Source organism: Phyllostomus hastatus, unplaced genomic scaffold, assembly GCF_019186645.2.
Source record: "Phyllostomus hastatus isolate PE091 unplaced genomic scaffold, TTU_PhHast_1.1 phas_contig_210, whole genome shotgun sequence".
Classification (NCBI taxonomy): Eukaryota; Metazoa; Chordata; class Mammalia; order Chiroptera; family Phyllostomidae; genus Phyllostomus; species Phyllostomus hastatus.
The window spans coordinates 15,259,848-15,277,053 of NW_025333737.1; the positions used below are offsets into that span (position 1 = coordinate 15,259,848).

Consider the following 17,206-nt stretch of genomic DNA (forward strand, 5'->3'; position numbering starts at 1 on the left):
ACACAAACACACACAGGAGGTAGAGCAAATGTGGCAAAATGTTAAAAGTTGGTTCTTTAGCTGAGGACTACATAGCTCCTCACTGCATTATGTATTTTTTTTTCACCTTTTCCAATGGTTTCAGAGGGTGTAACACCAATGTAGTCCTGGGATTTTCCCCTACTCCACAATATATCTCTGAAATGCACCCATGATAATGCACGTAGCTGAGGTTCACTCAGTCACTGCTGCATTGCATTTCATGGTGTGTCTGTATCTGTGACTTATCCACATTTCTTTTGATGTGCATTTTTGGTTTTGTTTTGGCTATTCTAAACAGTGCTGCTTCCAGGCTTTTTCCAAAACGCCAGCGCTCTTATAGTCTTGGATCCTTCAGAAATGAGGGTAGGCATTCACCGGGTCACACCAGAAAACCCTGCCCTCAGCGACCACGCCCGACTGCAAGGCTGTTGGCTACTGCCCCAGGCTGGTCTGGCTCAGGGAGTTCTCTTGGGTCAGGCAGGTTATTGACCCTATGCTCTCCATTTTGGGGAACTGCTCTCAAAATACAAGCTTTGGGAAGGTAGGAACCACACCTGATTTGTTCACCAAATACCAAATACCATGCCCTGCACACTGTCAGTGCTCAGGAAAACAGAAACAAAACAGTTAACTGAATGAATGAATGAATGAATGAATGAACACCAGCGATCAGGCATGAATCTTCACCCAACTGTTACTGGGTGCATATTATGTAAGACTGCCCTGTGGTCTTGAACTTCCTTCTTAGACATCTTCCTATGTACTGACACTAGCTGGGTATTTGCTACCTAGGAAGCCCCGTACACTGTCTATCGGGCTAGGGTATCTCAGTTTGCTTAGCTGTGCTTTTCTTGTCAGGCATTTAGGTGGTTTCCAATTTCTTTTGCAACCACGAAGAGCCCTTCTATGAACTTTTTTTCTCTGCGGGATTCATGCCTTATGAATTCCTGAAAGTGGAATTAGGAAGTCAAAGGCTGTGAAGTGTCACATATCTGGTTTCTGACATACCGTCTGAGACGGAGTCCTGAGAGACTGACCCAGTTTGCAGGCCCCCGGCCCACAGCCCGGCGCTTGCGTGGCTCTGCCGAGGTTGGGCTTTCTGTCTTTGCGAGTTTAACGATGTACTTAAAGAAAGTTGCATCTTTAACCCCTAGAGATCTTTGCACTTTCTATGTGACAACTTTCCATCTGAGTTTCCTCAAAGGTGATCAGCTATAGTTGAAATTAAAATTTTAAATTATCTTTAAAAATTATTTCACTGTTGTTCAGTTATAGTTGTCCGCACTTACCCCGCCCCAGCCACCCCCACCTGCCCCCCCCACCCCCGCTTCCACCCCCCTTGGTTCTGACCACGTGTCTTTTATTGTTGTTCCTGAAAACCTTCTCCCCTCCCCCCACCATCCCTCCCTAAAATTTTAAATTATAATCCAGTTGTCCAATAACTATAAAAGGAAAGATTCCTTTCCCCATTAGTGTGTTTTTTCTGGTGTGTCTCGCATTAACTTCTTATAACAGCTTAAGTCTGCTGGGATTTATTTCAGCCCATTGGAATATGTTCTGTGTATTCAATGCCATATGTTTTTTATGATTGTGACATCATCTGAAACTCTGGAAGGATGACTCTCCTCACTGCCTTTCTACTACAAACAGAAAATTCTCATCACAGGGAAAAAATATTTTGTAACTATGTGAGGTGATGGCTGTTGACCTGTGACAATCATTTTGTAATATATCATATCAAAGCATTATGTTAGGCACCTTAAACTAATAAATGTTATGTTAATTATATCTCAGTAAAACTGGGACGGGGGGGCTCTTTGGAACAATTATTTGGTCTTTCTTTATTTTTCTTTCTCTGTTTCAATAGACATTTACCACGTCCTGACCAGTGTGCCTCGGTTGGGCATTATCCCACAAAGCAAAGGGCCGTCAGCTCGATTCCTGGCCCGGGTGTGTGCCTGGGCTGCAGGTTCGGTCCCTGGTCGGGATGCAAGGCAACCAATCGAAGTTTCTGATGGATGTTTCTCTCTCCCTCTCATTTTCTTTCCCTCCTTCCCCCCTTCCCTAAAAACAAATAATAAAACCTTAAATGAATACATAAATATTTACTAGATGCCACTGTGTCCAAGGCACTGTGCTGAGACCTGTGCAGGAACCAAAGGGGGGAAGGGGCTCCCGCAGGTGGGTGGCAGTGATAAAACGCAAGAGGAGCTCTTGTCTGGACTGTGGGCCCGGTCCCCATTCAGGGCACCTGCAAGGGGCCACCAACTGACATCTCTCTCCCTTTCTTTCTCCCTCCCTTGCACTATAAAAATAAATACAACCTTTACAAAACGTGATGGTCCCACCAATCCTGTCCCGGTTTCCATTGCCAGAGGACTCTGACTGGGAACACTCCAGGCCACGCCCACTCCTGCCTCAGTCTACACTGGGAGCCTGGCATCTGCTTCCCCTCCCTAACACTCACTGAGGCTGTCGGGGAAGGCTGGGAAACTGGCTTTGCGTGTTTCCCTAGAGGAGCTCCAAGCCCACCACGGAAGCTTCTCACCATGTCCGCTTGGTGGTAATCCTGGAGAAACAAAGGGAGACTCCCTCTATTTCCGGGGTTTATCCACAAGTGACATCTGGGTGCTTGTCATTCCTCAGCCCACTCGATCCCATGAGGCAGTGATCAGGACCCCTTGGAACGGGCAGGTGCAGCCAGGGAGCAAGAGGGGAAGGGCATCCCAGGCAGGGGGACCGCTGTGTGCAAAGGCCTGGAGGTGGGGAGGCGGTGGTTCAGGGAGGATGGAGCAGACTGTGCTGAACAGAAGGCATGGGGTGTGGGGGAAGCGGGGACTAGTGACCTGGGAAGAAGCTGAGATCCCACAGCCAAAAAGATCCCCTCCCAGCACAACCAGAGCTGTGGCTGCAGAATGCGGAGTTGGAGAAACTGCTCCGGGAGAGGGGCAGGGCTGAGGCAGAGAGCAAGGGCCCAGCCAAGCAGGGTGGGCAGGGGCTGCAGAGTCAAGGGGCTAGGGAGAACAGACCCAGAAGTCCAAAGAAGAGGAAAGGAACTATGCAGTGAAGTTCCCGATGGGCCCATGGTCAAGTTCAGGGAGCCACCCCAATCTGTCTCCTAAGGGACTGGAGCTGCCTGATGCCGGCAGGTCCCCGGGGCCACAGATGCCTGCATCCAGTCCGCCTGTTCACCGACACCACCCCTGACTGAGGAGCAAGGGGGATGTGCAGGGTGCAGGTGAGGTTCCAGAGCTGCCCCACGGCTGCAATGGCCCACCCCACCCAGACTTGCAGGATCCAGTCCAAGGACGGAGGCCCTCCCCACCTCATGAAGGACTAAACAGGAAGAGACACTTTCCCTCAGCAAAGCTCAGGCCCTCCCAGGGAGGGGACCCCCACTGGAGTTGTGCGGGGGGCGACGAGGTGGACTCCACAGACCAGGCCCCGGTCAGCCCTGCTCTCAGCACTGCGCAGGCTCAGTGAACATCCCCTGACCAGAGGAGGGAACATATGCATCTCTGACCTCAGGGAGGCTGGGGCACTGGGCTGGGGCTGGCTCCTCCTCCCTCAGGCCCCTTCCGTCACTCACTTAATCCATGGCGTCCTCAAGGTGGGCACCTCACATACCTTGAGAACACTTAGCAAGGTTTGGGCCCAGCCTCTTGGGCCCACTGAACTGTGGGAGAGACAAGCGCCCAGGCAGTCAGATGTCACAGAGCTGCGCCCTCTACACTGTTCCTGGAGCTCCTCTCAGGAGGACACAGGAAGAGATGCTCAAGGCGGCTGAGGGCTATGGGGAAAGCCCATGAAGCAGAATTCTCCAGTCCTTCCTAGCAAATACCCTCGGAGTGCTTAATTTCAGGCTCAGCGACCACACCTGGGTTCGAATACTGCTTTTACCACTTTCAAGTGGTGTGGTGGTGGTGGTCTTGAGCAAACGATTTCACATTCTGATGTGCTGCCCGTGTGTACAAGTAGTAACACCCTCCCAGGGCGACAAGGTGTAGAAGGGCCGTGCCTGTATGTGCAGCGGGGGCACCTAATTAATGCTTAAATTAGTGGTGAATGCAAACAAATGCCCTTCTGAGAATGTCCAGGTATTCCTGAAATCATCTCATCAGCCCAAATCTCTCTACCACGAAGGCATCAGAAAGCCAAGATTCTCTCATGCGAACAAACAGGGGCCAAGACCAGGGCTTCCTCCTCCCCTGCCTGCACCCCCACCTTGCCGGGGGGACTTGGGGGGCGGAGGGGGGCAGGTGCAAGGAAGGATGCTAGCACCGACCGTAGCTCAGATGGGCACCACCCCTGCCCTGGCAGCTCACAGAAGGGGACTGGGTTGGAATAAGACCAACTACTGGGAGCCGGGGCTGGGTGGGGGGGGGGGGGCGGAGGCAGTTTGTTGGGCTGACTCTGGCAGTAGCAGCAAGTACCTCATGCCTTTCAGAAGGGATGCCTCCCTCCCTCCCTGTCCTTTAGACAGCAAAATCTGTCCTCACAGGAAGACTCCCCAGGTCTCCCCACTCCTCCACCCGCGTCCCTGGAGCTCCCGACAACTCTCCAATCTGCACCTCACTCCTCCGCTAGCAAACCTGCAGGGATTCTCCAGGGACCCCCACTGCCAGCTGGCAAGTCGCTCCCCCATTCTGGCTTCTTTCACTCAAGGTTCCCCCCGCACCCACCCCACTCAGTAACTCTCCACCACGGCCCAGCCAGCTGCCACATGACCCCCACAACAGCCCAGCCCACCTTCCTGGCCTCGCCCTCTCCGCTCCTCTCCCTGCCTCTGCAAAGCCTGGTGCCACCCAGCCTCCCTCCAGGGAGCCCTGCTGAACCTTCGCCCCAGCCTCCCCAGCCTCCAGACACTAAGTACGAGCGGCCCCAGATTTCCACGTACTAGTTGTGTGACTCGAAGTGAATGATGAAACCCCTTTTTGCCTCCATTTTCTTATTTGTGAAATGGGCCCAACAAGGCCTCCATCCTTGGGTTCTTATCAGCATTAAATGAGAAACTGCACATGAAGAACTGAGCATGGCTCCTGGCCGCGAGCAGGCGCCCCGCCAGCAGACCCCTGCCCCCCCCTCCGCCCTGTGTGGTAGGCCCCGTTTCACCCCCCAGCAACACCTCCTTTTCTCCAAGGATGCACCTTACAGTTTTCTGTACCTTCCGTCCTCCTCAGGTCTTTGGCTCGGCACTGAACAGTGAATGCTGTTCTAAAACGCAGTCATTTAGCCCTGACTGGTGCAGCTCCGTGGGCCGAGCATCCTCCCCACAAAGCAAGACGTCGCCAGTTTGATTCCCAGTCAGGGCACACGCCTGGGGTGCAGGTTTGGTCCCCCGTTGTTGGGGTGTCTGCCAGTGCGAGAGGCAACCCATCGATGTTTCTTTCCCTGTCTCCCTCCCTTCCCCTCTTCTCTAAAAATAAACTAATAATATATTTTTGTACAATGCAGTCATTGAACAAATTAACAGAAAGGTCTTCCAGCCACGAGCACTGAGGGGCATCCCATGGAGGTGGAGAAAAGACGGGTTCTGCCAGCCCACACTAGGCGTGCACTGCTGCCCGGCCGCCCAGGGGCGCTGAAGTGCTCCATCCTCTCAAATCACTAGAAGCCACCCACCGGCACCCCTGTCCCCAGGGTAAGTCCACCCCAGCAGTGGTGGCCTGCTAAGCCAAATCCTAGCTTCCACAAGCATTTCCTGGGGCCGAATGGGGCCGTTCAGATCATGGGGTTGCTAAGCTCCTCCCAGTGACCACCTAATTCATCAGGTACAGTGGATGAGGAAGGAATTCAGCCTCCAGGAGCACTCTGGACAGAGGATACAATGATGTGCAGGGGCAACCCCGTGTGATTTCACCTTCCTCTTCCGTAACTGCTGCCATGGAGACCAGGCCACTCCACCCCACCCCACAGCTTCTTCAGTGGGGGCAGCAGTGGATGCACTGCCACTGGGAAGTGGGGGACGCAAGAGCAGGGACACAGCCCGAGGGAGGGCAGGGGCCGGGAGGAGACCAGGAGGCAGAGGGGGCACTCCAGGTGACCTCCCTAACAGGGCCTCTCACTAGATAATTCCAGGTCCCTCTGTCAAAAGCTCCACTGCGGGGAGAAAGGCCGGGCCAGCTCTCTGGCCACGACCCTCCCGGGCCCTGGCTTTAAAATGTGCTCTGGGACTCTGGAACTGCCTTGCTCCTCCTCCACCTCCCCCCTCGCCTGCCTTCTGGGTTCCTTCACAGAGGAGCCAGACACAGGCAGGAGTGCTGGAGGCAGGGGCAGCCACTGAGCCCCGTCCTGCAGTGGCTAGGGAGTTAGGGACCTGGGTGGTGCTGGTCCACATTCAATTCCAGGTGGGTCTGAAATTCAGCAGGGGTGGGGGGCTCTACCTGTTGTGACTAGACCTCTGCCTCACCCATCGGCACAACGGAGGCAGATAGTGTTTTGGTAGCGACAGTCACACTTGGTGTGTGGGCCAGCCCAGCAAGCGATGGCCATGGGGCTGTCTGGACTTTGCATAAAATTGCAAACACTGCACTGACTATCCCCTCTCACTCATCCCCATCCCCAAATTAAACCTAAAGCAAGCCGGAGCTGGGCCGCCACTGGGCTGTAATTACCGCACTCCCCGGCAATTCCAGCTTTGACTCATGCCAGCCCCCCAGGAAGTGGGTCTTTCCTTTTTCACGCTCAGAATCTCTGTGAGGGGCCTGGCTTTCCCCACACTTCACTGTCACCCTTTAGAAAGAGCAGCAGAAAGAGAACGTACAGCTTAAGATTTTTGTTTTTTGTTAGTTGGGTTTTTGCATCTTTAGCAGCTCTTTGGCTGCCCAAGATCTGTCTACTCTGGAGTGGTGCCAGTTTCATCAGAGGCACCCAAACAACACACACACACACACACACACACACAAACACACACACATGCGCTCTGTCCAGCCTGTTGCTGCATCCTGGTGGCACAAAACTGGCCCACAGATCTCCGTTCAAGCAGTGAGGATGCCGCATGCCACAAGCTGCCCTTAAAGACCAAGTGTGGAAAAGAAAATTATAAGCACCCCGAGATTCCAGAAAGGCACACAAGCCTTTACGAATCACTAGAAAACAATCATAACCCATCAGTCCTGGGAAGAAGCGAAAAGACCAAACTGGAGTCTACTGTATGGAGCCTTCGGTTCCTGCGGGCGCGCCCCACAGGTCCAGGAGCCGGGTGGTCCGGGAAGGCCGGAGCGGGGGTCCTCCCGGAGCCCGCCCTCTTCCTCTGAGGCTGTTCGAGACCCCCGGGCTCCCCTCCCCCGCTGCCCGCCACATCTGGTTCCACTCAGATCCTCCCCCACCTCCAGGCACGCTCCTCCCCCTCTCCTCCCCGCTTTTAGAAAAGCGGAGACGATTTTTAAAAACCCAGTCACACACACACACACACACACACACACGCGCGCGCGCGCGCGGAGGGGGTGAGGGAAAAGGAGGGAAAAGTTGAGAAGAGAGGCTCGCTTCCCGGTGTTACCCCCCCGCCGGGCCCCCAAGTTGGCCAAGTTGGCAGCGCCTTACCCGGGAGAGCGACGGTGTCCCCGGGGGGGCCGGGGCGGCCCAAGTGCAGACCCCCGAGAAGCAGGGCACAGCGCAGCAGGTGACGAAGCCAGAGTTCGGGGGCTGGCAGGCAGGGCCCCATGCCCACAGCGCGCCACTCGGGGGATACGGGGACCGAGGGCGCACGGGTGCGGTGAGCTGTGGCAGCCGGGCACTGGGGTGTGATGACCGCCCGCAAGGGGCTGCGTCTTCCTCCGGTCGGGACGAAGTGATGCCTCCCGGGGAGAGGAGGAGAAGAGAAGAGGAGGGAAGGAGGCAGGCCCGGCGGAGGGAGGGCAGGGGGGAGGAGCGCAGAACCCAGGAGGAGGGTGTGAGGGGCAGAGGGGAAGGGAAGCGGGCAGCTTGGGAGGGGAGGGGGGAGGCGTGGGGCTGGGGCTTGAGAGAGAGCTCCGAGGGGAAAGGGAGGGGGGGCGGAGAGGAGGATCCGCCGGGTCGAGGAGGGCCCCGGCGTGCCCGCTCTCCAGCTCTCCGTTTCTCTCTCCCTGCCTCGCCTTCCCTCTCTTCTCCGCCCGGGCCCGGAGCCCCAGACGCTGCGTCACAACTCCTCGGCTGGCGCGGGCGGGGAAGCAACTGCAAAACTTTCCGCACACTTCGCGGCGTGGCCGGACGTGGACTGCGAGGCCCGGCTGGGCGGGGGCGGGGTCACCGGCGCGCAGCTGACCCTGGCGGCCACACTCCGGCTGCTGGCGCCCCCTCTATCCAGCCTTTTTTCCGCCGCTCTCTCTAGTCACGGAGCATCCGCTACCTTCACGCCTGGGAAGATCCCTCCTCTGGTCGGGTGGGGAAGGGGCGGGGCCCAGAGCTCGACCACCGGGACAAAAATTGGGGGAAGGGGCGGCAGGGCCCCTGAACCGTGGGCGGAGCGCAAACTTTGGCACTTCTTGTTTTAGCATTTGTGCAACCCCTATGTCAGGTCCCTGGCGCAGAGGAGTGTAGTGCTTTCGATAGCTAGCTGGGGCTGCATCCAGAAAGCTAGGGCAAATCTGTCCACTGGATGCCCCAGAAGACATCATCACTCTCACCAGCAGCGAATGGCTGGCTGGTCGCAAAGGACCAAATGGAAATTTCATAAAAAGGAAGACAATCCACAGTTATTCCGTATTATGCAACAGGTCACTGCAGCACAGAGCCCTGGACTGGGAGTCAGGATGTTGGAGTCGAACCGCACCTCCGCCTCTGATTCCCTGAGTGACCTTGGAAAAGACGCTTGGGATCTCTGGGCTCAGAGCCAGACTGAGACATTTAGAGACCCTAAATGTGGAGAAGATTCACGTTCTCTCACCATGAGTAATCAGATAAAAACACTATGAAACTAACATACGTTTTATTGTTTCCTGTGCTGTCCATCGCGGTGATATTTTTGGCAATAACTTTTTCTTTTTTTTTACTTTTTTTGCCTTGGTTAAAGCTTTCCCCATTTCTGCAGCCAAGGGTGTGGGGCCCACGATGCTCGAGTACCTCTTCCCTTTTCCGCCGGGCTGAGATTTCTTGGCAAGGATGGGTGGAGGATGAAGGGCCACAGAGGGAGCATCCACCAAAATACTCTGCAGTCACCCAGGAAGATTCCCATTATCTACATTTTTGCCCTAAACAAAAATGGTTTGCAATCAGACCTTACAAGCCGGTGGCACTCCGTTGTTAGCTTGGGCGGGTCTGACAGAGCCACGTCCCTTCTGGCAACTGCTGCTTCACCGAAGCCCTTTGGGACACATCTTAGTATGGCACGTCCTGGGGCCCCAGGACCCTGCAGGGTACTGGCTATGCTGGGGCTGCCTCAAAGATCATCCTCTCGCTCCTGATTCTCACATCTCTCCTGTTACCCACAAGTGTTTTGAGGACTGGCCAGCTTTAGCTAAGCTACTGTTTTTATCCCGATCTTGAGTAGCCAAAAAAGTTTGCTCAAAGTCAACCTATAGGCTTCCATCTCTGGAAGTGCTAGCCACCGGCCTCACCAAATTTCCCCTGAAAGGGAATTCGGGCAAGGCTCCCAAAGTTTGGAACAGGGTTGGATGGCTCTGCTCCACCAGCCTGAGTAGGGTTTGGCATTCCTTCCCACAGCAGGGCAGACGCCAACTACCAGGCATCACCAGCAAAATGACATGGGTCCAGAAAGCCCCCCACTTGCCAGCACCAGCCCCAGTTGCCCAGCACACAGACGCTCTCTCATTTCATTTACCCTGGTAAAATTCAACCACCGATTGCTATCTCTGTGCCAGCTGCTGGGAAAGCGAAGATGCGCAAACTAGGTGGCAGCCCTAGAAGTTTGGTTTAGTGGGGCAAGTAACACATGGTTTTTGCCACATTCCAGGCAGAGAAATGGCCACTCGAGGGCTGAGGAGCACGAAAGTGTGTTTCATTAGCAGGGAATGATGCTTGCTCTTCTGACGCCCTGTTTCAGTCTCTGTGGAGGCCAAGACTTCCTGCTCAGCCAGCCAGGGTTACACACTGCATTCTGCTGTCTGTGAGGGACCATGTCCCTGGCCACCATCTGTCTTAGATCTTGAGCTCACAAGGGAAAGGGCCAGGCCACATCTGGGCAATTCTCCTGTGGAGAATCCAGACTGGCCCCCCACCACTTAAAGATCCTGTGCAGCATCAGTAGCCAACAGAACATGACCCCAGTCTGCAGGTGTGTCAGGTGTGGTGAGGGCTGGGGCTTTTATAGAGCCCCTCCCCAGTGCCCAGACCCTCATCTACTTCCAAAGAAAGGCCAGTATCCTCCGTGCCCATGGCCTCGTCACCATTCCTGTTAAAGCTCTGTGCAACCACTACTTATTGGTGAACTCTACAACCTGGTCCGGGGAATTTTTGCCAAGATTGTATTTGCTATAGTGGAATCAGTAACAGTCAAGACACTGTTAACCAAACACTGGAATCAGTGGGTCTGCTGATTCCATCCACCCAGTGTGGAGAAAGGAGCAGACTTTAGAGTCAGAGAGACCCCAGCTAGAACCCTGGCTCTCCCACTGACTAGCTTTATGACGTCTGGGGAGTTCCTCAAGCTCTCCAGTGTCACAATTCCTATTTGCAAATGGGGTAACACTTCCTACCTGGTCCCCCAAATTAAATGTTCCATATAAAGCAGGGGTGTCAGACTCATTTTCACCAGGGGCCACATCAGCCTCGCGGTTGCTTTCAAAGGGCCGAATGTAATTTTAAGACTGGATAAATGTAACTACTCCTTTTAAGTAGTTACAGTTAAGCGAGAGCTTGGCACTGCCCCTGGGTAGAAACAAGGAGCTGGGCCGGATAAAACAAGGTGGAGGGCTGGATTTGGCCCACGGACCTGTGATATAAAGGGATGGCATGGCCCCTGGATAAAGATGTTCAGGAATGCTATTCCCCTCCCTGCTTCTCATCTTCCTCAGCCATTGGGACAACAGGTATCTCCCTGGCTCCTTACTCTTGGTCCTGCTTGCCTTGCCGGCCCATCCCCTCCCCACTGCCCACAATTGCTTCCCAGGTCAATTTTATTGGGATTGCCACACTGCTTGTTTTCCTTTGCCCAGGAGAATGGTAGCCTCCCCTGCTGCCTGAACACCTCTGGGTTCACTGTATATACAAAAATGGTATTCCGAAGTGTAAATGAAATCCTGGGAGAAGCGTCTCATGCTCTCTTAAGACAGGAACGGGAAGAGAGTTATCCAGGACTGGCATGGGGCAGGATTTTAGGACCTTATACAGCAAGATGACACAATCAGGTGGAACCTGAAACAGGAATGGTCTGGGAAGCTGTGCCCCCACTTCCCCAAATTTCACTTCCAGCCCAGGACTGCAGAAGCTGGGTTGATACCAAGGTCAGCGTGATCTCCAAGCAGATGTCTGAGGGTTAGCCGTGAGGGAGGGGCAGGGGAGAGTGAGGCAGCCTGGGGAAAGGGAGCCCTGGATCAGGATGAGACATGCCTGCAGCCGGGCCCAGCTGCAGCCTTCACCCACAGCAGTGTTTGCGCCGGAGCCGCACTCAGAATCCACCTCACATTTTAAAGCCTGAAGTCCACCCCCATTCTATCCTGCGCTACCCACTGCCAGGCACCAAATCTCTCTGGGCCTCAGTTTTCTCATCTGTAAGACCAGCGAGATGTTTCTACCTCATCTATGCCTACACTGTGAAGAAAGACACAACAGAGAAACTTCCCTGCAAAGCAGCAATGCTAGAGCCCCTTCCCCTTGCTGATCCAGCCCTCTGGGGCACCTTCCCAAGCTGCCCTGGGGTGAAAAGGCTGGGGCAGCACAGAGGGCTACCACAGCTGCAGACTGCGCCTGGAGGCTTGAATGAGACTAAGGTTACCACAGTTCTCTAGCTGAGCACTACCCTGCACACCCAGGAGGCCTAACCCATGGCCAGGGATGGGTGGGGCCTGGTTAGCCAGCCAGGTGCCCTTTGACCTCTTTGCACCTCAGGTCCCTGGTCCAGCACCCCCCCCCCCACACACACACCCCTTTGCTGACTCCAGCAGGTCTTGGGCCCCTGCTGAGCCCCCACAGCACAATAGGGCTCTTGTATTCCCTGTCCCCACCAGGTCAGACCTGCTCCCTGGCCTGTTTTCCCAGCCTCTGGCAGGTTCCCCCAGCCCACCTGCTGAGCTCAGCAGCAGCCAGAGTCCCTACCCACTCTCTCCTTTAACCCTCCTCTCCCTGCAGCCTCTCTGTGCTATCACCTCCCCAACCCCTTCCAAAAGGCTTCAATCCAGACCCAGGCCCTCTTCACCCTGATCCAGTCTGCCAGGCTGGCTTCCTAAGCAGACGCAGGGCTCAGCTTTCTCCTGCAGTGCTGGACCCCTTAGGTAAAAGAACATGATAAATTAATTCACGGGAAGGTACTGAAGTTGTCATATTTTAAGAGGCCAAACGTAAGCAGCTGTACCCAAAGGAGTGAAGCGTGTTGTTAGGTACCAAGGGATGAACACATGGGGGGGCACAGAAGAGCACACGTGTAACATGGGTCCTAGGACAGCCTGGAGCACAGATAGATTCTCATTCTTAAGGCCACAGAACATAACTCATATGTCTTCCAGCTGGATGAGACCAGATAAGACCTGACAGCCACCCTCTCCAATGCCCCTCCCTGATGGCAGTGGCTGATAGGAAGGTCAACAGGACTTGTGACATTCAGAGGGAAGTGCTGGGGGGGGGGGGGGCGCGTAGGGGTGCAGAGCTGAGCGCATGCCTTTCTCACAGGTTTCCAAGAGATGCTGATGCCGCCAGCCTGGGGACCACACAGGACTGTAAGATGCTCCTTCCACACTCAGCAGGAAGTGGTCTTGGATCCAGGAGGAGAGACTGCTGACCTCACAGAAGAGGTTGATACTGAATCTCAACCCAGAGAGGGAAGGCTCCTGAAAAGTATGCATCACTGACCCAAGGCAAAAGGATTTCCCAATAACCTGGCAAGTAGAGAGCCTTTCTATTGAGCAAACCTGGCTCCCAGGACCAGCAACCCCATTTAATGCCTCTTGTGATCTTTCTAAACCACCTTTTGTGACTCACCTCTTATGTGCCAGGCACATTATATATCTTATTTCTACTCTTTAAACAGCCATCCAAGAAGTGATCTCTGAAGCTTGCAGAGGTGGCATTTGAACCAGACCTAATTCTAAAGCCAGGCTCTTAACCAGAGCTCCTTGCCTGGTAATCTTTTCAGCTGGAGAAAAACCTATCTTTCCTGGACTGGCAGGAAACAAGGGGTAACCCTCAAGAACACAGCAGACATGTCCAGGTCAGCTGCAAAAGTGGGGTGAACATGGCTCTCAAACGGCGAGTCTCTTTACAGCTGCCCATCTCACAGTGGACAACGCAGAGCCCAACCCCTTCCCCTCAGACCCTCATATTCGTCCCTTTCTGGGGCCCAGTGCCTTCACCCCTGAATTGTGGGCTGATGGCTGGGCCTTTCCCTGTCCTGTTCACTGCTGTGTTCCCACCCAGAAGCACAGGTGTTAGCACGTCAGAGGTGCAGAAGGTGCTGCGTGAATCCACACATTCCCATGGTGCCTGTGATGCCCGCTGCGTCCTGGCCAGCTGCCAGGACTCCCCTATCTACCACCCTAGATGGTAATGCTCTGTGTGAGCTGGAGTAAAATCAAGAGGCTGGGAAATTCACTTCTTAAAACTTATTTTAATATCCTCTCCACCCCCCAGATTGGGAAAGGCCAAAACAGTCTGGCTGGATTTAATTACAAATTAATACACATTTTAAAAATCATTGTTTAAAGTAAGTCAACATCATGGCAGTAAGGGAGTATCCTTGGGAAAAGTGAAACCCATATTAACAAAATATATCGTGGAAGAACCCCACTACTGGCTGTTTGAGAGTCTAGTGAAGGTCAACATTCTGCATGCTCTCTGGGGCTGGTCCATGCAGTGGAAAGGGACCTTGCCCAGACTCGGCTGAGCCCAGGCAGCTCCACACAGGCCCCAGGCCCAACGGCAGCAAGGAGAGCGGGCATCCCTTCTTCAGGACAAGGGTGGAAAAGGTAAGTCAACGAATGAAGTCTCACAGCCTCACTCAGCCCACGGGGAAAAAGGAGGCGGGAAGTTAGAGGGAAGGCTTAAAGATGCAGCATTTTTCCAACTGTTAAACAAGTTAAAATTTTTTTACAACACTATTGAGATAGAAGGAGGAAAAAAAACCAGTATAACTTATTTTGAGTTAAGTTTAAATCTGGTCTCAACTTCATCCATCTCTTCCTGTGCAGACACCTTCCTTTCAGCATTGTGCTCAACCTCTGAGACTCCCTGGGTCCTCTTTGCTTAGCAGCTTGATTGTAATAGTTAAAAAAAGGTATCACACACACAGTCATGTGTGCACATGCATGTATATGTGTGTATATGTGCACACTGTATATATCATGATAAACAGCTTTGGAAAGTCAGAGGCACCAAGGGCCCCAGGGCCGACTTCCTTCCATTCGGAGTTCCACAAGACCATCCCTCCCCACAAACTTCCCTCCAACGTGGGACACTCCGTTTTCCCTTCAGGTTGAGGGACACAGGGGAGGGGTGGGTTCACAAAACAAACAAAGTGGCATTTATTACACGTGAAAGAAACACTAGAGCCATGAGTGAGTTGAGGGCTCTCTGCCCTTCCTGACTCCCCCACCCAGGGAACTTGCACGCCTGAGTGCTGCATCTTTAAGTGTTTCTGGCTGCGCCCTCTTGCCACATGTGTCAGCGACATTCCAAGCTGGCTACCACATGTTCGGGCTCCGGCCTCCTCTCTCCACTGCTGAGAGCTCTGCTGTTTCAGGGGCACGGTGGGGCCACGCAGCTCCCATTTCAGCTCCATCTTCAGTTGATCACATATCTCAGAAACAGCCATATTAAAAAAAAAAGTTTCCAAAAAAGTTCATATTTGAAATACCAGTTTCCCTTGAGATCACGTTTTAACTCCACTTAGAATCTATTAAGAGTGAGTGAGACACAGTGCATGTGCACATGCACACACAGACATACACCAGCACACACCCACGAAATTTAGAGGGTTGGAGGTTGTTTCCTGCCAAAAGATCTAACAGAGGAAAGCTTATGTGCTGATCAAGTTTTAACATCGCGGTTAACAAGAAATGTACACCACCGAGCAAGCACACAGAGACCGTGGTAGGGACTCCTGATCCCTGGGGCATTCGGCTCCCCGGCCCGTTTTCTGCCTACCTTTGGAGCAGTTTCAACAGTTACTACATTCAGAGAATCCAAGAGGACTGCATGGACAGATGAACCTTTATTTAAAAAAATAGCACTTCAAATAAATTAAAAGGGACAACCGTCAAGTGTTCAAATTGTGAAGAAATAGTTGAAAACCTAGAGAGACCGAAGCTGCAGTCTTCTAACCTCATTCTTTGTCCAATGGCAAAACCCCTTGCATCTCGGTGTCCCCGCTCCATCCCCTACTGAGATGAGGGAAGCAATTGCACACAGGAGACCAGACGGAGGAGAAAGCTGCATCTGATTGGAATGAACAGTGCCACGTACTTGCTAATACGGGTTTCACTTTATGACCAAATGTATTCTTCAAAAATAAAAAAGGGGGGAGGGAAGCTCCATGTTTTTAAAAATTGAAATTATTTAGGGATAAAACACTAACTCTAGTGCCTTTAACGGGCAATAGCAACTTTTTTCCTCCGAAGTCAAACACCATCCCCAGCTGAGCCTTTGTGCTGCAAGCTTTTCAGGAGATGTTACCTAAACTTTATTAAAAGAAAAAAACAAGTTTAAATATAGACAGACACTGGACTAGCCCAGTCTGTATTTTCAAGTCCACATTCTTCATCTGAAGCACTGCATCAGGGACCCCCCTGAGTCTGCATGTTTTCAAGTTCACAGTACATGGAACCAGTTTTTCTTTTTAATTTTTTCCTCACTCAGAGCAGCCACGGACAGTGGCCGTTGACGCCGGAACCTCGGGCGGGGCCTTTTCCTATGAGGCCTGGCCAGAGGTGCCCAAGGTTTCTCCTCAATGAGAATCGATGTTGTCATGCTCTATGGATGGGAAAAAAAGCAAGAAAATAAAAGCACCTGGTACAGGTTTCATGAGATCCATTCGGATTCGCTATGTTCCAAACCCGCTGCTGAATGCCATTTGTCCACTCTGTGTGTGTTGAACAGTTTGTGGCCTAGGAGTGGGTCTCAATTCGAAGAACTGTTATTGGACGCCCCAGAGGTTGATGCAATAGCAGCTCCAGCAGGGCTACTCGTGGAGACCGACTTTCGGATGTGAGGCAGCAAGTAGGGGTCACAGGCCAGCTGCTGGACATCGATGCGGTCCTCCTTTCGGTAGGCCAAGCATCGTCGAATAAATGCCTGAAAGGAAAGTTTCTTGAAGAAGCCTGAGGCAGATAATCCTGGTGCCCCCAGAAGGAAATCTGAGGCTCCCCAGCAGCTGCCAGGGCCCTTCCTGGAATGGCCAGGCAGACCTGGAGACCAGGGAAGGACACGCACTGGCAGCAGTACCTGCCTGTGGTCACTGACTCCTTCCCAGACAGAGGCAACTGAGCCACTCCTGAGGGGAAATGGGCACGACCTCTAAATCCCTCTGTCCCCAGAGCACAGAGACCAGCACAAAAAACCTTTTTTGTCTTGGCTGGTTTACATGGGCACAGTCTGAAGTCATGATCCTGCATCTACAAGCCATGGCCCCGCGTGAACTTCCTGAGGAAGTGGGAATTGTAACGACAAACCATCTCCATGTGCAGGGCGAGGAAACCAACACTGACTAATACTACAGTGTGTCACAGGCCGGTAAATGTTGTCCCTGTGTGTCTCCTTATTCCCCGAAAGACCGTTAAGCAAATGAGCAGATGCACACCTAGTAAAGGAAAACCCAAACAGGTCTTGTCTCCCCAAGAGACATAAAGACACCCTGTAGAGTGGGGTTTGATTCAAAATCCTAATTTACTGCCAACACCGAGGCCTCTTTGGCACTAGGTATGAAGGGCTATGTAGTCTGTTTCTACAAGTCTTATTATATAGGCCCTTATATAGATGATCTGCCTTTTCTCACCAGACAGTTTTATTTAATCAAAGTCTTGTAATATATAAATAAATCTTTAAAATTCTAAAGTAACACCCAAAGTCCACACTTTACATGAGAGTGATCATGGCACCTCTGCGG

The 17,206-nt window shown here is 53.0% G+C and overlaps 2 protein-coding genes across 6 annotated transcripts in view; both read right to left on the reverse strand.

Annotated features, from left to right (window-relative positions):
- The window catches only part of MRC2 (mannose receptor C type 2), a 51,806-nt gene extending 43,909 nt beyond the window's left edge, over positions 1–7,897 (reverse strand). For both annotated transcript variants that reach the window (XM_045836805.1, XM_045836804.1), the window contains exon 1: positions 7,564–7,897. In XM_045836805.1, the coding sequence (XP_045692761.1) occupies positions 7,564–7,684 (121 nt within the window). In that variant the 5' untranslated portion in view covers positions 7,685–7,897. The remainder of the gene's footprint in view (positions 1–7,563) is intronic.
- A 5,802-nt stretch (positions 7,898–13,699) lies between these two features.
- The window catches only part of TLK2 (tousled like kinase 2), a 109,116-nt gene continuing 105,609 nt past the window's right edge, over positions 13,700–17,206 (reverse strand). For all 4 annotated transcript variants that reach the window (XM_045836564.1, XM_045836562.1, XM_045836563.1 and 1 more), the window contains one exon: positions 13,700–16,395. In XM_045836564.1, coding sequence (XP_045692520.1) covers positions 16,222–16,395 — 174 coding nt within the window. In that variant the 3' untranslated portion in view covers positions 13,700–16,221. The remainder of the gene's footprint in view (positions 16,396–17,206) is intronic.